We start from the raw sequence: 19004 nt of genomic DNA, 5'->3' as shown, positions 1-19004 counted from the left end.
ACTGTAAAACAGCCTTATCGAACTCCTTATGTTTCACGTAAACTGCAACAGATAGCAAGATGTAGATGTAATCTTCCTCTTGTTTCCCTGTCAGCTGCACTAACGTTTCTGAAATACCTCTGTCATAGAGGTCAAGTAACTGTATATGCCTTGTACTAAAGGACAACCACAGTCCATGACCAGCAAATCTGCAGTGCCGTCATGTTTCCCAGCAGTGTGCACTGATGCTTGTTTTATCTGCAGCTGTCATACCTGCTTTATAGGCTACAATTTCCACGTATCCTATGTCTTTTAGAAATAAAGCTGGGGGGCTACACGGTGGCTCTGGCCACAAACCAGTTCGAGTCACCAAAGATCTCTGCTACATAATGCTGCAAGGTACGGCAACAAGCAAGTCCCACAAAGTCAGAACCAGTTGGAATTGTACGCGACTTGCTTACCCCTGTTCCTTGCGGGTCACAATGTGAGCCTTTCACTTGCATTGTGCGTTGGAGAAAGCAGCGCTATTCAGTAAACTTTGGCTGTGGGACCTGTGTGGTACAACAGCAATTCTCACATAAGTCGCGTAACCAAAAATATTCACGCGGCTATTTTATAACTGCAATTTTAGTGTGAAAAAAAGTCACAAGCAAGTTGCAGTCGCATATGATTTGCATTGAAGTCCAGGTCGCAATTCGCCACCATAGGAAATCATTAGATGTGATGTTGCAATTCGAGAACATGATCTCATTGTTGCACAACACGTCGCTTAGTAGAAATCAGACATATGGATGAGGCATTATTGGTATCTGCTGAACATATTCCTTTCCTCCTGTTGTATACACAGTGAGTCAACAGTTTTTGTCTAACAAGAAAAGTTTGCAGGGAATATACAAACGAATAACGAGACTTGAAGATTAGATCAGCGTGCAGCAGGAGAGCAGGAAGGACCACAGGCTGCAGTTATACAGCCATAGTAGGTTAATGGGGTTGTCCAGGTTTGGGGTTCAAGTCTGCAGTCACTTTATGTGATTCTCCAATGCAGTCGCCGGGAGCGGCCATACACATGTACATGTAATTTGCATACATGTGGTCACATACCGACTAGACGTGCGCGGCCTCGCTCAATGCAAGTGAAGTGGGCACATGTAGTCGGAATGCGGCCAGAAGTATGCAAATCGTATACTTGCAGTTGCATGACTGCCCGCTCCCGTTGCTGACACCGGAGAATCCTCACAGCATGCGCTGTGTGTTCTCTGAGGATTCACATGTCTGCAGTTACATAGAGTGACTGCAGACTTGTACTCTAAGGGTGACCAGCGTAGGACGCAGCTTGTAGCAATTTCTTTTTTTCTCCGCATCGTCAAAATGACGCATGCGGAAGCATCCGCATACAGCCGCACGACCTGCATACCTAATGTTAACGATAGGTACGCAGGCTGCATGCAGGCCGCATGCAAAAGTAGGCGGAGCTAGAGGCGGAGGTGCGGCCGAGGGTGGGGCTTCACGGAGGAAGTCCGTAGCTCCTACAAACGCTAGTGTGAAACTAGGCTAAGAGAGCACTTAATTCAGACCAGCAACGCAATCTTGCCTCTGGTCTGAACTGTCAGTCTTCAGGAACGCACTGCCCCCGGCAAAGCAGGAGGCCAGGGAGTGGTGTGCTTCTGAAGAAATGAGACAACCTCTTTAAACATGAACGGTTTTACTGAATGGAAACGAGATCACCACAGGTTAGTATGGCAATCTAGGTATGGCACAGTTGCACAGTGTAGTTGAACTATGGTGGGCTTCAGACAGCCGTATTAAAATACTGTCCAGTCACGTCCAGGAATTGCGGATGTGACTGGCTCTCTATGCAGCTCCGCATGCTCGTCCACATGGCGGATTGGTGGCGGAGCTCTCTTTCCATGTATACATTATTCACATTTCTAGTAGAGAGGCCACAAACCATTCCGATTTTCTAATTTCTATAATATATAAACTATGCTTTTGAAAATTCAAGGCATAGAAAATCCTACTGTTTTATGTATACAGGCTTTCTGTAGATCTATTTGTTACCAATGGTTACAGACAACATACAGTGTAGTCTGATCCTGTAGTCATACTTGCTTCGCTAATGATACAGAGACACACTGTGGTTTTTTGTGTTGGATTCGGTATGAATGCTACACTATGTAATAGAATAAGCCAGCAATATGGACCACCCAAAGTGGTAGTGAACATCATTCTGCTGATGATATTCATGTCTTTCATTATTATTTTCTACATTCTTTATCCTTAAATAAAGCAAATGCGTCTACCAAATAAAAATGTCATAGAGCCATCATTTGTATTGCTACATTACATACATGCGGGAACTGCCCATAATGCCATGTGCGGCTACAGAATGGGCAAGCGCTAGTGTTATACTGCCATCTTGTGCTGAAAAGCAGTACTACAGCTGTGGTAATTTTGTACACTCTTCAACATTGAAACTGCAAGACCAAGAAGGAAAGTCATGGAGTTATGGAAATTACAGGACTGATAGACATGGTAATGATATGCAAATGATGAAAAACTGGAACTATGGAGTATGAGCTCTATGTGCTAAAATACATGCACTTAAATGATTTGCGTGCTATCAAGTTTTAATTCTAGGTTGAGGAATGTTCTGTCACGCCGAATTCACTTGGACATGTAAATCATCAAGATCCATTGCTGGCAGCTCCCTTTGCAATTGCAGCCCAGTGATGTTGAAGATGCGTTTGATGAGAGACAAGTCTAGAGACGTTGCAGCACAAGGTTGCACTTGTAGGCCATTTAGGCTGCTCACAGTAGCACGAGCAACATGAGGTCTGGCGTTGACAAGTTGAAAAACGACTCCTGGGATACTTTGGAGAATTGGCTAAATTCAAGGTATTGCTGAGCCATTAGTGTACCCAGAATGAAGACTAGAGAGGTCTGACTACATTATGCCACCGCACACCATAATCCTGGGAGTAGTACCAGTGTGATGTTCCCCTGTGAATGCCTCTTCCTGGCATTTCCTACTTGGTCACCAAACCAATCTCCAGATATCATTGCATTCAAGACAAAATAAGGGCTCATCACTGAAGAAGATAGACCTTCATTTGTACACCATGTGTGTAAAGCCTTGAAGCCATGTTCAATAGGAAACATTGCATCAGTCCTATCCTGTGATTATGTTGTGGGACGGCAGAATTTACTGTAGCCGGATCCCTCTAGTCTTCATTCCAGGTACACTACCACCTCATTATTACATTGATTTGGTCGTGGAACAAGTGGTAAGGCCAAAGGGTCCCACGAATCATTTGTCAACATGACAATGCCAAGGTGGATGTTACTTGTGTTAAGGTACCTTCACACTAAGCGACTTTGCAACGATAACGATAGCGATCCGTGACGTTGCAGCGTCCTGGATAGCGATATCGTTGTGTTTGACAGGCAGCAGCGATCTGGATCCTGCTGTGATATCGCTGGTCGTTGCTGAAAGTCCAGAACTTTATTTGGTCGTCAGATCGGCGTGTATCGTCGTGTTTGACACCAAAAGCAACGATGCCAGCAATGTTTTACAAAGGTAACCAGGGTAAACATCGGGTTACTAAGCGCAGGACCGCGCTTAGTAACCCGATGTTTACCCTGGTTACCAGTGTAAAAGTAAAAAAAACCAAACAGTACACACTCACCTTCTGCTGTCTGTCACATCCCTCGCCGTCAGCTTCCCGCACTGACTGTGAGTGCCGGCCGTAAAGTAAAAGTAGAGCACAGCGGTGACGTCACCGCTGTGCTGTGCCTTATGGCCGGCAGTCACAGTCAGTGCAGGAAGCAGACGGCGAGGGACGTGTGACAGACAGCAGAAGGTGAGTATGTACTGTTTGTTTTTTTTACTTTTACACTGGTAACCAGGGTAAACATCGGGTTACTAAGCGCGGCCCTGCGCTTAGTAACCCGATGTTTACCCTGGTTACCCGGGGACTTCGGCATCGTTGGTCGCTGGAGAGCTGTCTGTGTGACAGCTCTCCAGCGACCACACAGCGACGCTGCAGCGATCGGCATCGTTGTCGATATCGCTGCAGCGTCGCTTAGTGTGAAGGTACTTTTACTGTGAGCAGCCTGCGTGGCCTAAATCTGCTATCATGGCCTGCAGCACTTCCACACTTGTCTCCCAACAAGCATGCGTGAGTTGTCATTGGTCAGAAATTACAATGTTTTGAAAATATTGTTTCCATTTTTTCATTATTTGCATATCATTAACATGTCTATTGGACCTGTTATTTCCATAAATCCATGAGTTTTCATAGGTGCATATAGACAGGTCACTTTGTACTCTCTGCATATTACTGCAATATATGATATTGTATGATAAAAAGTGCAGAAATCCATTTTTGCAGTTTCCTAAACTATATATATAAAGATAAACTTAAAAAATAGTGTAATACCTGCTCTGGATTGAATCCTTCACTCCTCTAAAGATCAATAAAAAATTGCCGTTAGGGATGCACAGAAATACCAAAAAGGTAACCAGAAGAATAACCACGCTGTGGAGTATACCACAAATGTGGAAAAATTGGAGCCCTTGTGCTGTTAAATAGACTGTGATGGCATTACTAGTCTCATAACAAATAGGTACAAGCTCCAAAAAGGCACAACAACCATGTAGAAGGTAGAAGAAAGTGGATTTACCTAGTGCTCCAAGAGCGGTAATATGAAGTCTTCTGCTTTTTTTCTCCGTGTGCGGTATGGAAGTCCGACTTTACAGAAATAACACGAGTTGCCTTCAGGTAGGCGGGCTGTGGGTGCTGCCCCGGCCGGCGGCAGAACACCCTGGGCTCGCCCTCCACGAGGAGTAGATGAACGCTGCTACGTTAAGCCGCTTGGTTCTCTGACAATGCAGGACCTTGCGTGACGTCATGGTCACGTGATTACTCACGTGACTGGCTAAGGACAGCGAAATGGGCCAATTCCAACGCGTTTCGGAACCAACGTGTTCCTTCCTCAGGGATGGTCCATAATAGATACTCAATACCTATATAACTTGCAGCGATCACATGTCCACGTTATCAATTAAAGGCGAAAAGCTCTATTTCACTGTTTAGACCTTTTGGAGCTAGAGTGTCAAATTCAAAAAACATTTTAGTTTCTTCCTTAGACATCTGTTGGATATAGTTTCCTTTTCTCCAACCTCTATGCACTACTTTCAGACCTGTAACAATGGTGCCCTTAGATGAACCCCCATGACCCCTTCTGTGTTATAGGATATATAATCCCTTATTTGCCAATCTCCTATATATCCTGTAACACAGAAGGGGTCATTTATTCAATCAGATGTCCTTGTGACAAGACATATATAGGTAGGACCAAGGACCCCCTTCAAGTCAGGATTAATGAACATCTAAGAAATATTAATACAAAATTTCAAGGTCATCCGTTAGCCAAGCACTTTCTAACTCACCATGGGGGTTCATCTAACGGCACAGAGTTTCCTTCTCTTAAATCCACTTCAAAGCCTTCGGTTAAAAAAAAAAAAGATGTGAAAACAGCCACAGGCTATATAATGTGTCTGTGTGACATCCGTTTTTTCACACAGGAATAACAGATGATTCAGGACACAGCAAGTCAGATTTGCTAAGGCTGCGTTCACACAAGGTGCATTTTTGCCGCAATTGATGCAGCCTAAAGCAATGACACCTGAAAACCCCACAGGTATCAGTATCTGCCATCACTGCTATTAGTACTTGTGTCTGTGACTAAAGACCTGTGACTGTCAAATCCCACCATGTGCAATGGATTCATGGAAGTCATTAGTCAGCAAGATCCAACGAATGTTAGGGTACCGTCTCACAGTGGCACTTTGGTCGCTACGACGGTACGATCCGTGACGTTCCAGCGATATCCATACGATATCGCAGTGTCTGACACGCAGCAGCGATCAGGGATCCTGCTGAGAATCGTACGTCGTAGCAGATCGTTTGGAACTTTCTTTCGTCGCTGGATCTCCCGCTGTCATCGCTGGATCGGTGTGTGTGACACCGATCCAGCGATGCGTTCGCTTGTAACCAGGGTAAACATCGGGTTACTAAGCGCAGGGCCGCGCTTAGTAACCCGATGTTTACCCTGGTTACCGTCGTAAATGTAAAAAAAAACAAACAGTACATACTCACATTCCGGTGTCCGTCAGGTCCCTAGCCGTCTGCTTCCCGCACTGACTGTGAGCGCCGGCCGGAAAGCAGGGCACAGCGGTGACGTCACCGCTGTGCTCTGCTTTTACTTTACGGCCGGCGCTCACAGTCAGTGAGGGAAGCAGACGGCGGGGGACGTGTGACAGACAGCAGAAGGTGAGTATGTACTGTTTGTTTTTTTTACTTTTACAATGGTAACCAGGGTAAATATCGGGTTACTAAGCGCGGCCCTGCGCTTAGTAACCCGATATTTACCCTGGTTACCATTGTAAAACATTGCTGGCATCGTTGCTTTTGGTGTCAAACACGACGATACACGCCGATCTGACGACCAAATAAAGTTCTGAACTTTCAGCAACGACCAGCGATATCACAGCAGGATCCTGATCGCTGCTGCGTGTCAAACACAACGATATCGCTATCCAGGACGCTGCAACGTCACGGATCGCTATCGTTATCGTTGCAAAGTCGTGTAGTGTGAAGGTACCTTAACGGATTACTTGTACTACCGATTTACAGGCAATTACTATTCTATGGACACAACCATAGTCAGGGATGAGTGGTCACCACAACGCCCAGTGTGGGTCCCAGCGTGAAATAGTGAATGTATCAGTTGTTTATATGTTATTGTGAAACAACAATGCTTTCTACTGCACTCCATGACTGACGCAGTGATCTATGTACAGGTGAATCTGTGCCCGAGTATCAGATGGCATTTCAGACAGAAGCAGGGAACCACCCTTCATTTGAAGACATGCAAGTATTAGTGTCCAGAGAAAAGCAAAGACCAAAGTTTCCAGAGGCATGGAAGGAGAACAGCCTGGTAAGCTGCTAATCTGAATGCATGCTTCAATGTATACAATGTAGGTGAAGTTTGCATTGGGCTATGAGGTGGTCGGAAGCTCCATCAGCTTCTGAGCTAAGTCAGAAAACACTGAAGAAATCACTCAGCACGGCATCCTGTAATTAGCTGCTTCCTTTCTACACTGATCTTTACTTGTCCTACAACTGTTTTATGAGCTAATTATGGTATTTTAAACAACTGCATGAGATTTCGAACTCAGTTACTACTTAGGAGCAATGTGAAGCTCTAGAGAACCACAGGCATCTACTGATTTCAATAACTGCATAGTAATACTTTGATTTACTTGCAGCACAGGATCTTGGAGATTCCAAAAATCATGATCCTGAATAATCAGCTTAAAGAGACTTTCCAGGCTAATCAAATTGATGATTTAGTCTAAAGGCGCAGTGAGACAGCGGTATAAATCGGACCACAATGTACGGACTGGCCGGCGGCTCTCCCAACCCAAGCAGACAGCTTGTTATATTTTTTAGTAGTTGTCAAGCTTGTGTTGGGAGAGCTGCAGTCAATCTGAGCATTGCGGTCCGATTTATACCGTCTGACTGCGCCCTTAGGATCGGTCATCAATATCAGGTCGGTTAGGGACTGACACCCCGCAACCCCACTGATCGGCTGCTTTCAGCTCCAGCAGCAGCTGGATGTAAACGGTGAATGAAGCCGGAGCCTCATGGTACTATTTACCCTATAATGGCTGCTGCTGAGTACTGCAGCTCAACGTCTATTGAAGTGAATAGGAGCTGAACTAAGTTCACTGTTTCCATCCAGCCACCACCTGAGCTCAAAACAGCTGATCAGTGGAGTTGCCAGGTGTCAGACCCCCCTCGACCTGACTGATGACCGATCCTAAGTTTAGGTCATCAAAATCATAAGTCTGGACAACCCGTTTAACTCTTTTGATTTGTGTTAGCTTATGTTCAGATACATGCCAGGACAATGGCAGATTTGGTGGAGAAATGACTGCCTATTCATTGAATGAGGCTTGCAAAAATCCACAGTATGTCAAACTACAAATCCATGGCAGAAATCTTAGGGCCCCTTCACACTGTGCAATCAAAGTCTGAACGAGCGTTCGATTTGTGACGTTTATCCGTCCTCGTTCCGAGGTTGCAAAGTGTGACATGGCGTTACGATCTGCGACGCAGCCCAGCATCGTACGATGTGAAAGAAAGAGCAGAACTTTCTTTCGTCGTAAATGTCTCGCTGTGGCGGTCGAAATCGTAGTATGTGACGGCGGTCATACGAGCTCGTAATGCGACTACGTGGGTTGGGCTTCCGCATACCTGTCTCCTGATTGGGCGTGACGTTTTAGCACGCCCATGCTGGTAATACGTCACGCTCGGAGTCGTAGGACTATGGCGGTGTGAAGGGTAGCGTACGATTGCGACGCGTGACGTTCACATCGCAACTACGTCAGAAAAAGCGTTAACATCGTAGAGTGTGACCGCTGGCTACGAGCTCGTACTGCGATGTCGAATATGACGCAAATGCGTCGTAATCGTAGCAGAATCGACCAGTGTGAAGGGGCCCTTAGCCTCATCCTCAGATATCATCCAAAGATTCTCTAGTCAGCTTGCATTAGATTTTTTCAGGGTGACACATCTACCCTTTAGACTTTAGATCTCAAAAGGAGTCTGGTCTCCTAAATAATTGCAGCAAGCACTGAGACTCCATCATGTAAAATCCCACAGTAAATACTCTAAAGTCATATAATTGTTCTCGAAACAAGGCAGCATACTTGCAGTCCTGGAAATGTAATCCTCCTATTCATGTGAAAATACAACCCAACCCAACACTTACTGATTGACATCCGTACAATACACTATGGTGGGAGCATGACGATAATTCTATAGTGGGCAGGGGATAACTCTTTTGTGCAACTTTCAGGAGTGACATAGAGGTGCACTAAAGCGTTACACTGTATTGTACATTATATACTTAGTTAATTGTGTGATTTTAAGGGCAAGAAGTCATTTTATACTGCTGTGTAGTGCTGGATGTAGTTTTCTCTTGAAATTCATATAAAGCAGTAAAACCCTGTATAGGTGTAACCACATAAAGACAGCAAAGCTTGCATGCATGAGACTGGAGACCTCATAGGTTACGGTAAGTAGTAGCACTTCTTCCGCATACATTACATATCAGTCCTATATTTTTATGGCACATGTAGGAAAAAAAAGTCTTCTATAAGTTAATGATGGTGACTTAGGGAATGGTATAGAAAACAGAGGGCTCATGTGCAAGACCAGAATAGGAGACCCTGCTTCTAAAATAGCTTACCATAGCGCACCCATTTATATCACTCTAACAAATACCCAAATAAGTATTAATTCACTGACCACAAAAGCTAATCCCAAAGCTAGGGCCACCTGGCAATATTGGTCACACAATAGCAAGTCACAAGAAGTTGAGCAAACAAATGTGTGCGGCTTTCTATCTACCAACTAGTAACAAAAACCAGCCAAATAACAGACAGATCACAAGTTACATATGACTTGCATTGTTGTCTATAGATGAAAAGTCCTGTGCGACTTGCACCCAAACGTCCAATAGATGGGTCCAGTAGGTCATGGTTCTACATGGCATGCTTTTCTGACTTTGACATGCTAGCCATGCGCCTTTCGTGACTGGCATGTTGACGTCAGCTGTGGGCGTCTGATTGGACGGCGGTGTCTATTGTGTCTATTGCATTGGTGCTGCATGCACCTGGATTGCTCCCCCTGCTGGCATGGTGTTTTTATGGCAATGGTCACCGCATGGCCCTACACCTTAATGATTAGGGACCAACTAAGAGATGTTTTCTGTGACATTGCAGTGAGCTTATACATTCTGATCAAAACGATAACTAAGATCCTTGTGTTAACTTTAGAAAATTTTGCTTTGATACTGTAGATCAATGTATGCAAATGGGATGTGCTGAGGATATCTTTTTGTATAGTTGTGAAATATTATTATTCTCCACCAACAATAAAGAGATTCGTTTACAATAATGATGAATCTAAAATAAATATCTGCTATTTTCTTTTCATTGTTTTCATATTTGTCATTGTCTTCCTGTGTTAGATGTCGTGAACCCCCGCATGTACTAATTCTCATATTATACTTAATATGTTTAAGAAAAGTGAATACACAAAGAGTAGGATCTGCTTTCTGGTTACTTTGTAATCCTTGTAGTCTTTCTGGTTCTTGCTACACCCAGCATATTGTCAGCACCAGTCCTGCCGTCTGGGTGCCACCACTTTAAAATACACAGGAAAGTGATCTAGATTATGTGGCAATATAAATGTACCCTGAGGTCAAACAATGCAGTGCCATTCTACTCTTTTAAAAGCAAATACAAACTTGTCTGCACTTTGATTTCTTGTCTTATGAAGCCCGATTCTGCAGTCTGGAATTGTTAAATACCTATAATTTGCATTGATTGACTGACATGTTGGAAATGAGGTGTTTTGGCTGGTAATCATTGTAGCAAGGTGTAACTTGCACTGCATAAAGATCAGATGTGGTACTTTACTATTCTTGATAGAATTATGCCATAAGAATTTTTCTACCAGTGCGGACAGCTATTTGCATTGTACTTTGGAGCTTCTCCATTCAAGGTCATGTATGTCACAGAACTTTGATTTTTTAAATCTTTTTTTTCTTTGGCTTTATTTTCCCCAGGCTGTGAGATCACTAAAGGAAACAATCGATGATTGCTGGGATCAGGATGCGGAGGCCCGTCTGACAGCACAATGTGCAGAAGAGAGGATGGCTGAGCTTATGATGATCTGGGAGAGGAACAAGTCAGTGAGCCCAACCATTAACCCGACGTCTACAGCAGTGCAGAATGAACGGTACGTACGGTGTCACTCAGCCGAAGACAAGTAAAGGGCGCTACCAGTTGTTGTATGAAATGGGAATACCCACATTGATATGTTTTCTTGGCAGTAAACTATTAAACACATTGTAGATTGTGTCACAATGTGTCGCCACAATCTCTGGCAATAGTAATGAAAAAACATATGTATGTTTCAATTGGAAACCAGTCTGTTCTTCTGTATATGTGTAATAATAGAAAGCAGTAAGCAATAAATAACATACATTAACCAATTACACATCATGATGGCTAAACACTAGAAATACTAGCTGATAAGGATAACCAAAATTAAATTATCTATCTATCTATCTATCTTATCTAGAGATTAAAAATTTATATCAGCCCATTCAATGCAAAAATGAGTGCAAAGCCCCCAAGGTTATCACCAAAGTCTCTTATATACAAGTCCAAAAAATGGGGGTATCACTCTGAAATCAGATGGTGTGATAGGTTGATTAAAACCCGTTTTCACACCATCTGACTTTGGAGGTCTGCCCCCATATTTAGGATTTATCTATCTATTTACCAAATAAAATAGAATACAGCAGAACTAGCTTGTAGCAAATATAGGTCTGGGTGCTGGGCCTCCCAGGTGAATACCAAACCTGATAAATGCAAAGAACATGTGGTGGAAGCCCTCCAAAAATAGAGTGCAAAGTTATTAATCACATGGGGCAATAAAATCCAATAACTTTATACTTTATTTTTTGGAGGGCTTTCCCCATTTATTCTATCTGTCCTAACAAAAATTGTCTTTTTATTTGTTTTATCCTAGTAATCTTTCACAAAGTCGGCGAATCCCAAAGATTGGACCGTACCCTGATTATTCATCATCTTCTTTCATTGAAGACTCTGTGCACAATACTGACAGTATATTGAAGAACATCTCATCAGAGACCTCAATGTCCAGCACTCCTCTTACCTCTGGTGAGAAGAACCGAAACTCCATTAATTATGAGCGTCAGCAGGCTCAGGCTCGCCTTCCTAGCCCAGAGACCAGTGTTACCAGCTTGTCAACTAACACTACCACTACCAACACCACCGGACTCACGCCAAGCACTGGTATGACTACAATTTCTGAGGTTCAGCACTCAGATGAAGCCATCCATGGCATGCCACCCACCGGTCCTACTCCTGTGTGTTTGCAGTTAACAGAGGAAGATTTAGAGACCAACAAGCTGGATCCAAAAGAGGTAGATAAGAATCTGAAGGAAAGTTCAGATGAGAACCTTATGGAACATTCCCTCAAACAGTTCAGTGGGTCTGATCCTCTGGGTAGCACAAGCTCCAACTTGTTCTATCCACTGATTAAGCTGGCAGTGGAGTCTACAGGTCAACAGGACTTTTCACAAACAGGCAATGGCCAAGCTTGCTTAGTTCAGGATGTTCACCCTGCACAACATTATCCTCTTCCTAAGCAGCAAAACCTTCCCAAGAGACCTACTACCCTACCACTTAACACTAAATCCTCTGGTAAAGAGTCCAGGCTCAAGTTTGGCAGCAAACACAAATCTAACTTGAAGCATGTTGAGACAGGAGTAGCCAAAATGAACACAGTGAGTGCCGCAGAACCTCATGTTGTGACAGTTACCACCACAACAATTGGGGGCAGGACAGGTTATGTGAACTCTCAAGGTCCTATAGCCCCAAATTCTAATACAACCTTAGGACCCAATACAAACTCAATGGCCCAAAGGGCCCAGGACATGCTGCAGAGCCAGTTTAGAGGTGAGGACAGCCGTTTGAATATCAACTCCAGCCCTGATGAGAATGAGCCGTTACTGAGACGAGAGCAGCAGGTTGGACAAGACGAGTCTGTGCTGGACCGACTAGTAGAACGAAGGGATCGCCCTTCAGAAAGCCGTGTGAACTCCAATAATAATAATAACAGCAGCCAGTGTGTTGTACAAGACCCAGGAACACAGGCTGCAGCTGTAGAATCCAGGCAGCGACATACAAGAAGAGCACAGAGACCAAACTCTCTAGACTTGTCCACCACCAGTATTATGGATAACTGCAGCACGCAGAGTAAGTGTCATGTTTTATAATAGGAGTATAGAGCGCCATAGATTATAGTAATAATAATCTTTATTTTTTATATAGCTCTAACATATTCCTCAGCGCTTTACAGTTTGCACACATTATCTTTGCTGTCCCAATGGGGCTCACAATCTAAATTCCCTATCAGTATGTCTTTGGAATGTGGGAGGAAACCGGAGAACACCCACGCAAACACGGGGAGAACATATAAACTCCTTGCAGATGTTGTCCTTAGTTGGATTTGAACCCAGGACTCCAGTGCTGCAAGGCTGCAGTTCTAACCACTGAGCCACTGTGCCAGTAATGTAAATATATATTTACAAGTGAATAGAAGAAAGGCGGGCACTCACCATCCAAATAAAATTCCAAACTTTATTCTGACAACATGTCTGAAACAGGACAGGCAGGGAAAAACGGGCTTCCAAAGACGACGGCCGTTTCGCGCTGTTGCGCTTCCACGGAAAGACCCGTGGAAGCGCAACAGCGCGAAACGGCCGGCGTCTTTGGAAGCCCGTTTCTCTGCCTGTCCTGTTTCAGACATGTTGTCAGAATAAAGTTTGGAATTTTATTTGGATGGTGAGTGCCCGCCTTTCTTCTATTCACTTGTAAGCGTTGATCTGGACTGTTTTATACGTGAGCACCCGATATCCAATTTTGCTTCATGATATCTGAGCCACATTCAGCCTTATTGGGTGATAGAACCAGCTGGTTGTGCGGTCCTTCTCTTTTCCTTTTTCTTTTTTCATTTTAAATATATATTTGTATACATTTGTGGTATTTTCATTTCTTTATTAAATGAAGAATCACAGTGATACATATATAAAACAAATATGTTTTATAGAAATGCTAATCATTCTTCCATGTATATTATTATATTTTATTTTCAATGTATCGGTGACCCTTGTATTTCCACTCTTCAAATCAGCACTTTGTCAAAGTTAAAGGCTTATTCCCATCTTCATAAGTTTTGTATTGTTGGATAGTGCTTTTAAATACAAGCCATTTTGCAATATACTGTTCATTAAAAATGTCAATATTTCTTGAGATATTAACACTTTTTTCCCCTTTGTGAACTGCTTGTTGCTTAGGAGACAGACCACCGCTCCTAAAAAACAGAACATGTGCAGTGCTTACAAGCTCTTTTCTATTGAGCTTGTAAGCACTGTTTTGAAGCTGGCCAGGATCATTAGTGTGCTGTTACTTCCTAATTCCAGCCAGTTTCAGTGTAGTGCTTACAAGCTAGACAGCAGCGGTGCTCGGTCCCCTTGGCAAGGAGCTATAAAACAAAAGAAAAATATTAATATCTGAAGAAAGGCTGCAAATTTTTATAAGCAGCAAATTGCAATTGTGCTTGTGTTTAGAAGCACTGTCTGGCAATATCCATCTGTGTAGATGGGAATTACCCTTTGTTGTGGGCACTGCAGTCACATAATAAACGCTATTGTGCATGGACCACCAGAAGAAATGCCTCTGAGCACCCATGTCTAATATTAATTGCATTGTCAACTTTGTATTCCACATGCAGAACATGTTATCAATAACATGAAATAGGTTATTTGTAAATCAGTCCACAACAAACAGACCATAGTGGCAAGTTATTGGCTTACAATAGCGTTGTCCTCTGAGGGACCTTTGGGGTCCATGATTATTTCACAATCTAGGGTCAGTCGGAGATCCGTCCCTTCCTCTGGGCTCTGCTGAAGGCTCCTGTCTGGCAGCAATGGGTATGTTAATATTTCTGCAACCAGAGAGTTATTTTAATTATTTCTGCTTGTAAACACAGTGGATCCAATAACAATGCTTAATATGGTAAAAGGGTTTAGAATCAGGGCTTCACAAACACAATTGCTTTTATTTGCAGCAGTAGAGATCTAAAAATAAAGTTGAACTAGCCAGGGGAAATTTTGGGTTACTGTGATCCCAACAGCTAGCAAAGTCTGCAGTGTATTACAGTCTATAGTCTTAATATGGGACATCATGTAGAATATCCATTTAGATTACAGAAGTAGAACGTATTTATCAGGTGTATGTGTTTAATGCTGACCCTTCTGTTATGTTGATGTTTCAACACTTGCACATTAATTTCAATATGGAACAGAGTAGAAAATTACAGTAGCCCTTTACTTTAGACTTACTGATGTCCGCTCTATGGTGCATTTACACTGCTGGATTATTGTGAGCGAGCGCTTCAATGCGATAACTGGTAGTCTCTATGCTGTGTGACTTCAGTCAAAAGAGCCATCAGTCAGGCGGGAGGAGGCAGCGCTGGGCGGGAATAGAGCTGGAGTGACAGAGGCTTCAGATCTACCATAGCCCTTCAGCCTCATTTGCATATCAAATGCTGATTTCTCAATAATGGAGGAATGGACTGGCCATGCAGAGGTATTGCTGGACTTGTCTTTGAAAGAGCTACATGTGCATTTAAGTAGTGTTGGAGGCGAAATCCTGCTGACAGCAGAAGTGGGCTTCCACTGTGTAAGAGTTTGTGACATTATAGGTGGGTTTCCGTCAGCTAAGCTGTAACTAAGTTTGTGGTTGGTGCCTGTGACCTATCACAGATTGCTCAGTGCATATATGAAGCGCGGTATGCATGTGTAAGCGGTCTATAAAACAACCCCCAATCTGTAAATATTTACTGATCAGCAGTCATCTAACACCACAAAATTGGCCATTGTATGCACCCCCTTAAAGAGGATGTCCACCACTATTTCACTGATGACCTATCCTTAGTAAACGAAGCTGTGTTCCCTATGATAAACTACATTGGATATTGTATGCTGTACATGTGAGCTAAATCCAGTCCAGATGATCTTCTGATATGTTATAGGAACTCAAACCAGTTTGTTGCTGCAAATAGATGTATTGGAAATCTGATCCAATAATATAAGTGCACTTTACTGACATGTATGGGCCTCAGATGCTTAGAAAGTTGTGTCACCTTTTCAGTGATATAAATGTTTGCGTCATGCTGTTTTTGAGGTGTTTGAGCTGTCTATAGAGCTATAGAGCACATATCCTGAAGATCAGTGGTGGCCTGAGATTAGAGATTTCACTACTACATTCTTCTTATGTATGTACCGTATGTATGTATGTTTGTATGTAATATTGACATATCAAAATATTTTGACTCAATAACCCCTTGAAAGGTCCTTTTATACCAACAATGTAAGAGTTCCCCTTTAAAGGTGACTTGTAGCTTTCTCTTATTAACTCAGGTATTGATTGATGGATAGGTCATCAAAATATGTTGATTGACAAGTCCTTTAAAGAATAGCTGTCATTTACATTTTTTAAAATCAATAAAATATGTGAATTTATTAAACTTTGTAAAATATCTTATAAATATCTCACTTCTTTCTACTCCTGGACTGATATTTTATTCTCAAACTTCTCAATTCAAGGCTAAAACCTGTCTTCAGTGAATACAGATTGTCCTATTACTGAGATAGGAGATGGCTGTTGGTGCTCATAGTTCTATGGAGAACTGTAACTGTTTCAGGAGAACTTGCAGCAGAATGTCTGTGTCTGCCCTAGCTCCTCCATAGAATAAAAAAATCATACATTTTCATCTTCTATCCCATTAATGTGAAAATTGTCTTCACAAAATATTAAATTGACAGATTTTACCCATGAATTGAAAGCAAAAGATCAGTCCAGGAGGGAAAAGAAGCAAATTTCTTTCAGCTACTGTATATTCCAAAGTTGCTTATTTTCATGTGTACCGTTGCTTTATGAAACGAAAATTAAAAAACTTTTTAAAAGGAATATGTCAGCAGGTTTTTGCTATATAGTCTGAAAGCAGCATGATGTAGGGGCAGATACCCTGATTCCAGTGATGTGTTGCTTACTAGACTACATGTTGCGGTTTCAGTGTTTTTTCAGCAGGAGAGTATCACTAGAGGCCAAGCTGGTCTCGTGCCTCCTAGTCCCAGCACACACCAACCACTAATCAGCTCTGCTAGATCTGCACCAGGATAAAATGTGATTTTGTCACAACTGCTATACCCAGTAAACTAAGTGATACATCGCTGGAATCAGGATCTATGTCCCTACCTCATGCTGCTGTCAGATTACATGGCAAAAACTGCTGACAGATTCCCTTTAAGTCTCATCAATTCTTTCTAAACTGACTGCCAACCTAAAAATGCTACTTTTATTTGTATGAAACAAGTATAGTTATTTGCTTACATCTATTTACTAGACTGAATTATTTTTTTTATATGCAGGTGAGACATTATCTGACAGTCGGGCTGGCTCAGGGGAGAAGATCAAGAAGAGAGTGAAGACACCCTACTCCCTTAAAAGGTGGCGTCCTTCTACATGGGTCATCCCCACCGAACGCCAGGACTGTGAAGTCAACAACAATGGGGGCAGTGAATCTTTCAGCCACTCAAAATCGAGCACAGCGGTTTACCTTATAGATGGCGGCACAGCCACCGCTGCCCTTTCTAAAGATGCCAGAATGAGCTGCTTGTAAATAATCCAATCATCTCTTTTTTTCCTTGCTCTTTTTTTAAGTTGGATTTTTGAATGCCTCCAAATCCAGTTCTTTTTGTATCACTGAGTGACAAGAAGACACAAAATAAAATCTATTTCTACCATCAAGTCTATAGAAGGACTTGGTAAAACTCGAATGGATTTGGAGAAAACTGCATACAGTTGCAGGTGTAAGTCTCTCCAAAGCCACAAGGGTCAGCTATGCAGATTAAACACACAGAGAAACGTTTTATGCTTCCATGGTTTCATTTTTACCATTTGTTTTTGTTCTTTTAACGTTTGGAACACTTCTGCACGTATTGTTTGCCCAGGACATCATGTTATATGTATGAACATAAAATGAAAAAAGCGAGAAAGAAGACAAAGAAAAGAGGCAGCACCTGATATATCTCTTGTTTGACTGAGAAAGGACACAATACCTTTGACCACTGCGGTCTCTAAAGTGTAAGCTGTAAGACAGGATAAACTGCAGCAGTCTTGTGCACGCAATTTTAATTTCTAAGCTGTGTCTAGTCTGTATGTTGATGTGTTTAGGGTGCGTTCGTCCAAGGAGAAATATACAAAGAAATGCTTATTTTCTGCCTTTTCTTTTAGTAGCAAAGACTTTGCACTTTTAGGTAAAAGCACTGCGAGTCATAAATATAAATGGCTGCCTCCCCCTAAATTTTCCAGTACCAAACCCCTATGTTCCAGTTTTGCTCCAGATTTTAGCCATTCGTTAGACAGAGTTGAAATCTCCACAGGGATTGGAGAAATAGAGACACAACACGATACAATTTAGTTGATAAACTTTGGGCTTTCCAGTCATTTGTTTCCTTTCATCAGGCTTATTTGCGTATCAGACAACCATTCTTAGATGATGACACACAGTAGGAGAGGGAGGATGCGTCTATTAAGGTAAAAGTAAGAAATAGATTAAAAGATTATATAAATATATATATAAGTGATTATAACGAGAAAAGAGCTTATAAAAGTGATATTTTAGCCTATCTGTGCAAGAGTGAAACACTTGTTAACTGAGTGGACTACCCGGCTCTGGCTTTTGATGTACTTGGTTGAAATGTGCAATGGTTTATATATTTTCTGCCACGCTTTACTGAAAAATACACTTCACTAACACTAAATCACTTTCTGTCATGTTTGTGATTTTCTTTTTGTGGATATTTTCATTTCTTGAATCATTTCCCACGAGCTGCTTTTTGTATCTGGAAGCCGCCCGTTGCTGGTTTTGTCCTGTGAATATGCTTTACTTTGTACTTTTAATATATACAGAATAAATGTATGCAAAATGCCGATTCCAAAACCCAGGTCTGTCCTCATACCTTTAAAGAAGCAGTGACACCAACTATAGATCTTATTGCTTGGCATTTAGAAGACAAATATTAAGCATTTTCTAAACGTATTTTGTGATTTATTTTCCATTGACACAAGGATTACATATAATTCAACATTTGCATAATCCATATGTTACTTTAAAGGCATATATTTTTTTAAAAAGTATACCGCAGAAATGGCCCAATTTATAAAGAGCGATCTACTAGCAGATCTGGAATAAGAGACTGGTAAATCTCTACTGAAGGTTAGAAGT

The 19004-nt window shown here is 42.2% G+C and overlaps 1 protein-coding gene across 2 annotated transcripts in view; it reads left to right on the top strand.

Moving 5' to 3' along the window:
* BMPR2 (bone morphogenetic protein receptor type 2) overlaps positions 1-18719 on the top strand; it is a 217613-nt gene extending 198894 nt beyond the window's left edge. For both annotated transcript variants that reach the window (XM_077272082.1, XM_077272083.1), the window contains 4 exons: positions 6845-6981; positions 10684-10856; positions 11655-12907; positions 17146-18719. In XM_077272082.1, coding sequence (XP_077128197.1) covers positions 6845-6981; positions 10684-10856; positions 11655-12907; positions 17146-17396 — 1814 coding nt within the window. In that variant the 3' untranslated portion in view covers positions 17397-18719. The remainder of the gene's footprint in view (positions 1-6844; positions 6982-10683; positions 10857-11654; positions 12908-17145) is intronic.
* The last annotated feature ends 285 nt before the right edge of the window (positions 18720-19004 follow it).

The sequence above is a fragment of the Ranitomeya variabilis genome, chromosome 7 (assembly GCF_051348905.1).
Source record: "Ranitomeya variabilis isolate aRanVar5 chromosome 7, aRanVar5.hap1, whole genome shotgun sequence".
NCBI lineage: Eukaryota > Metazoa > Chordata > Amphibia > Anura > Dendrobatidae > Ranitomeya > Ranitomeya variabilis.
The sequence above is the reverse complement of the archived record's forward strand: the minus strand, read 5'-3'. Positions and strand labels throughout refer to the sequence as shown.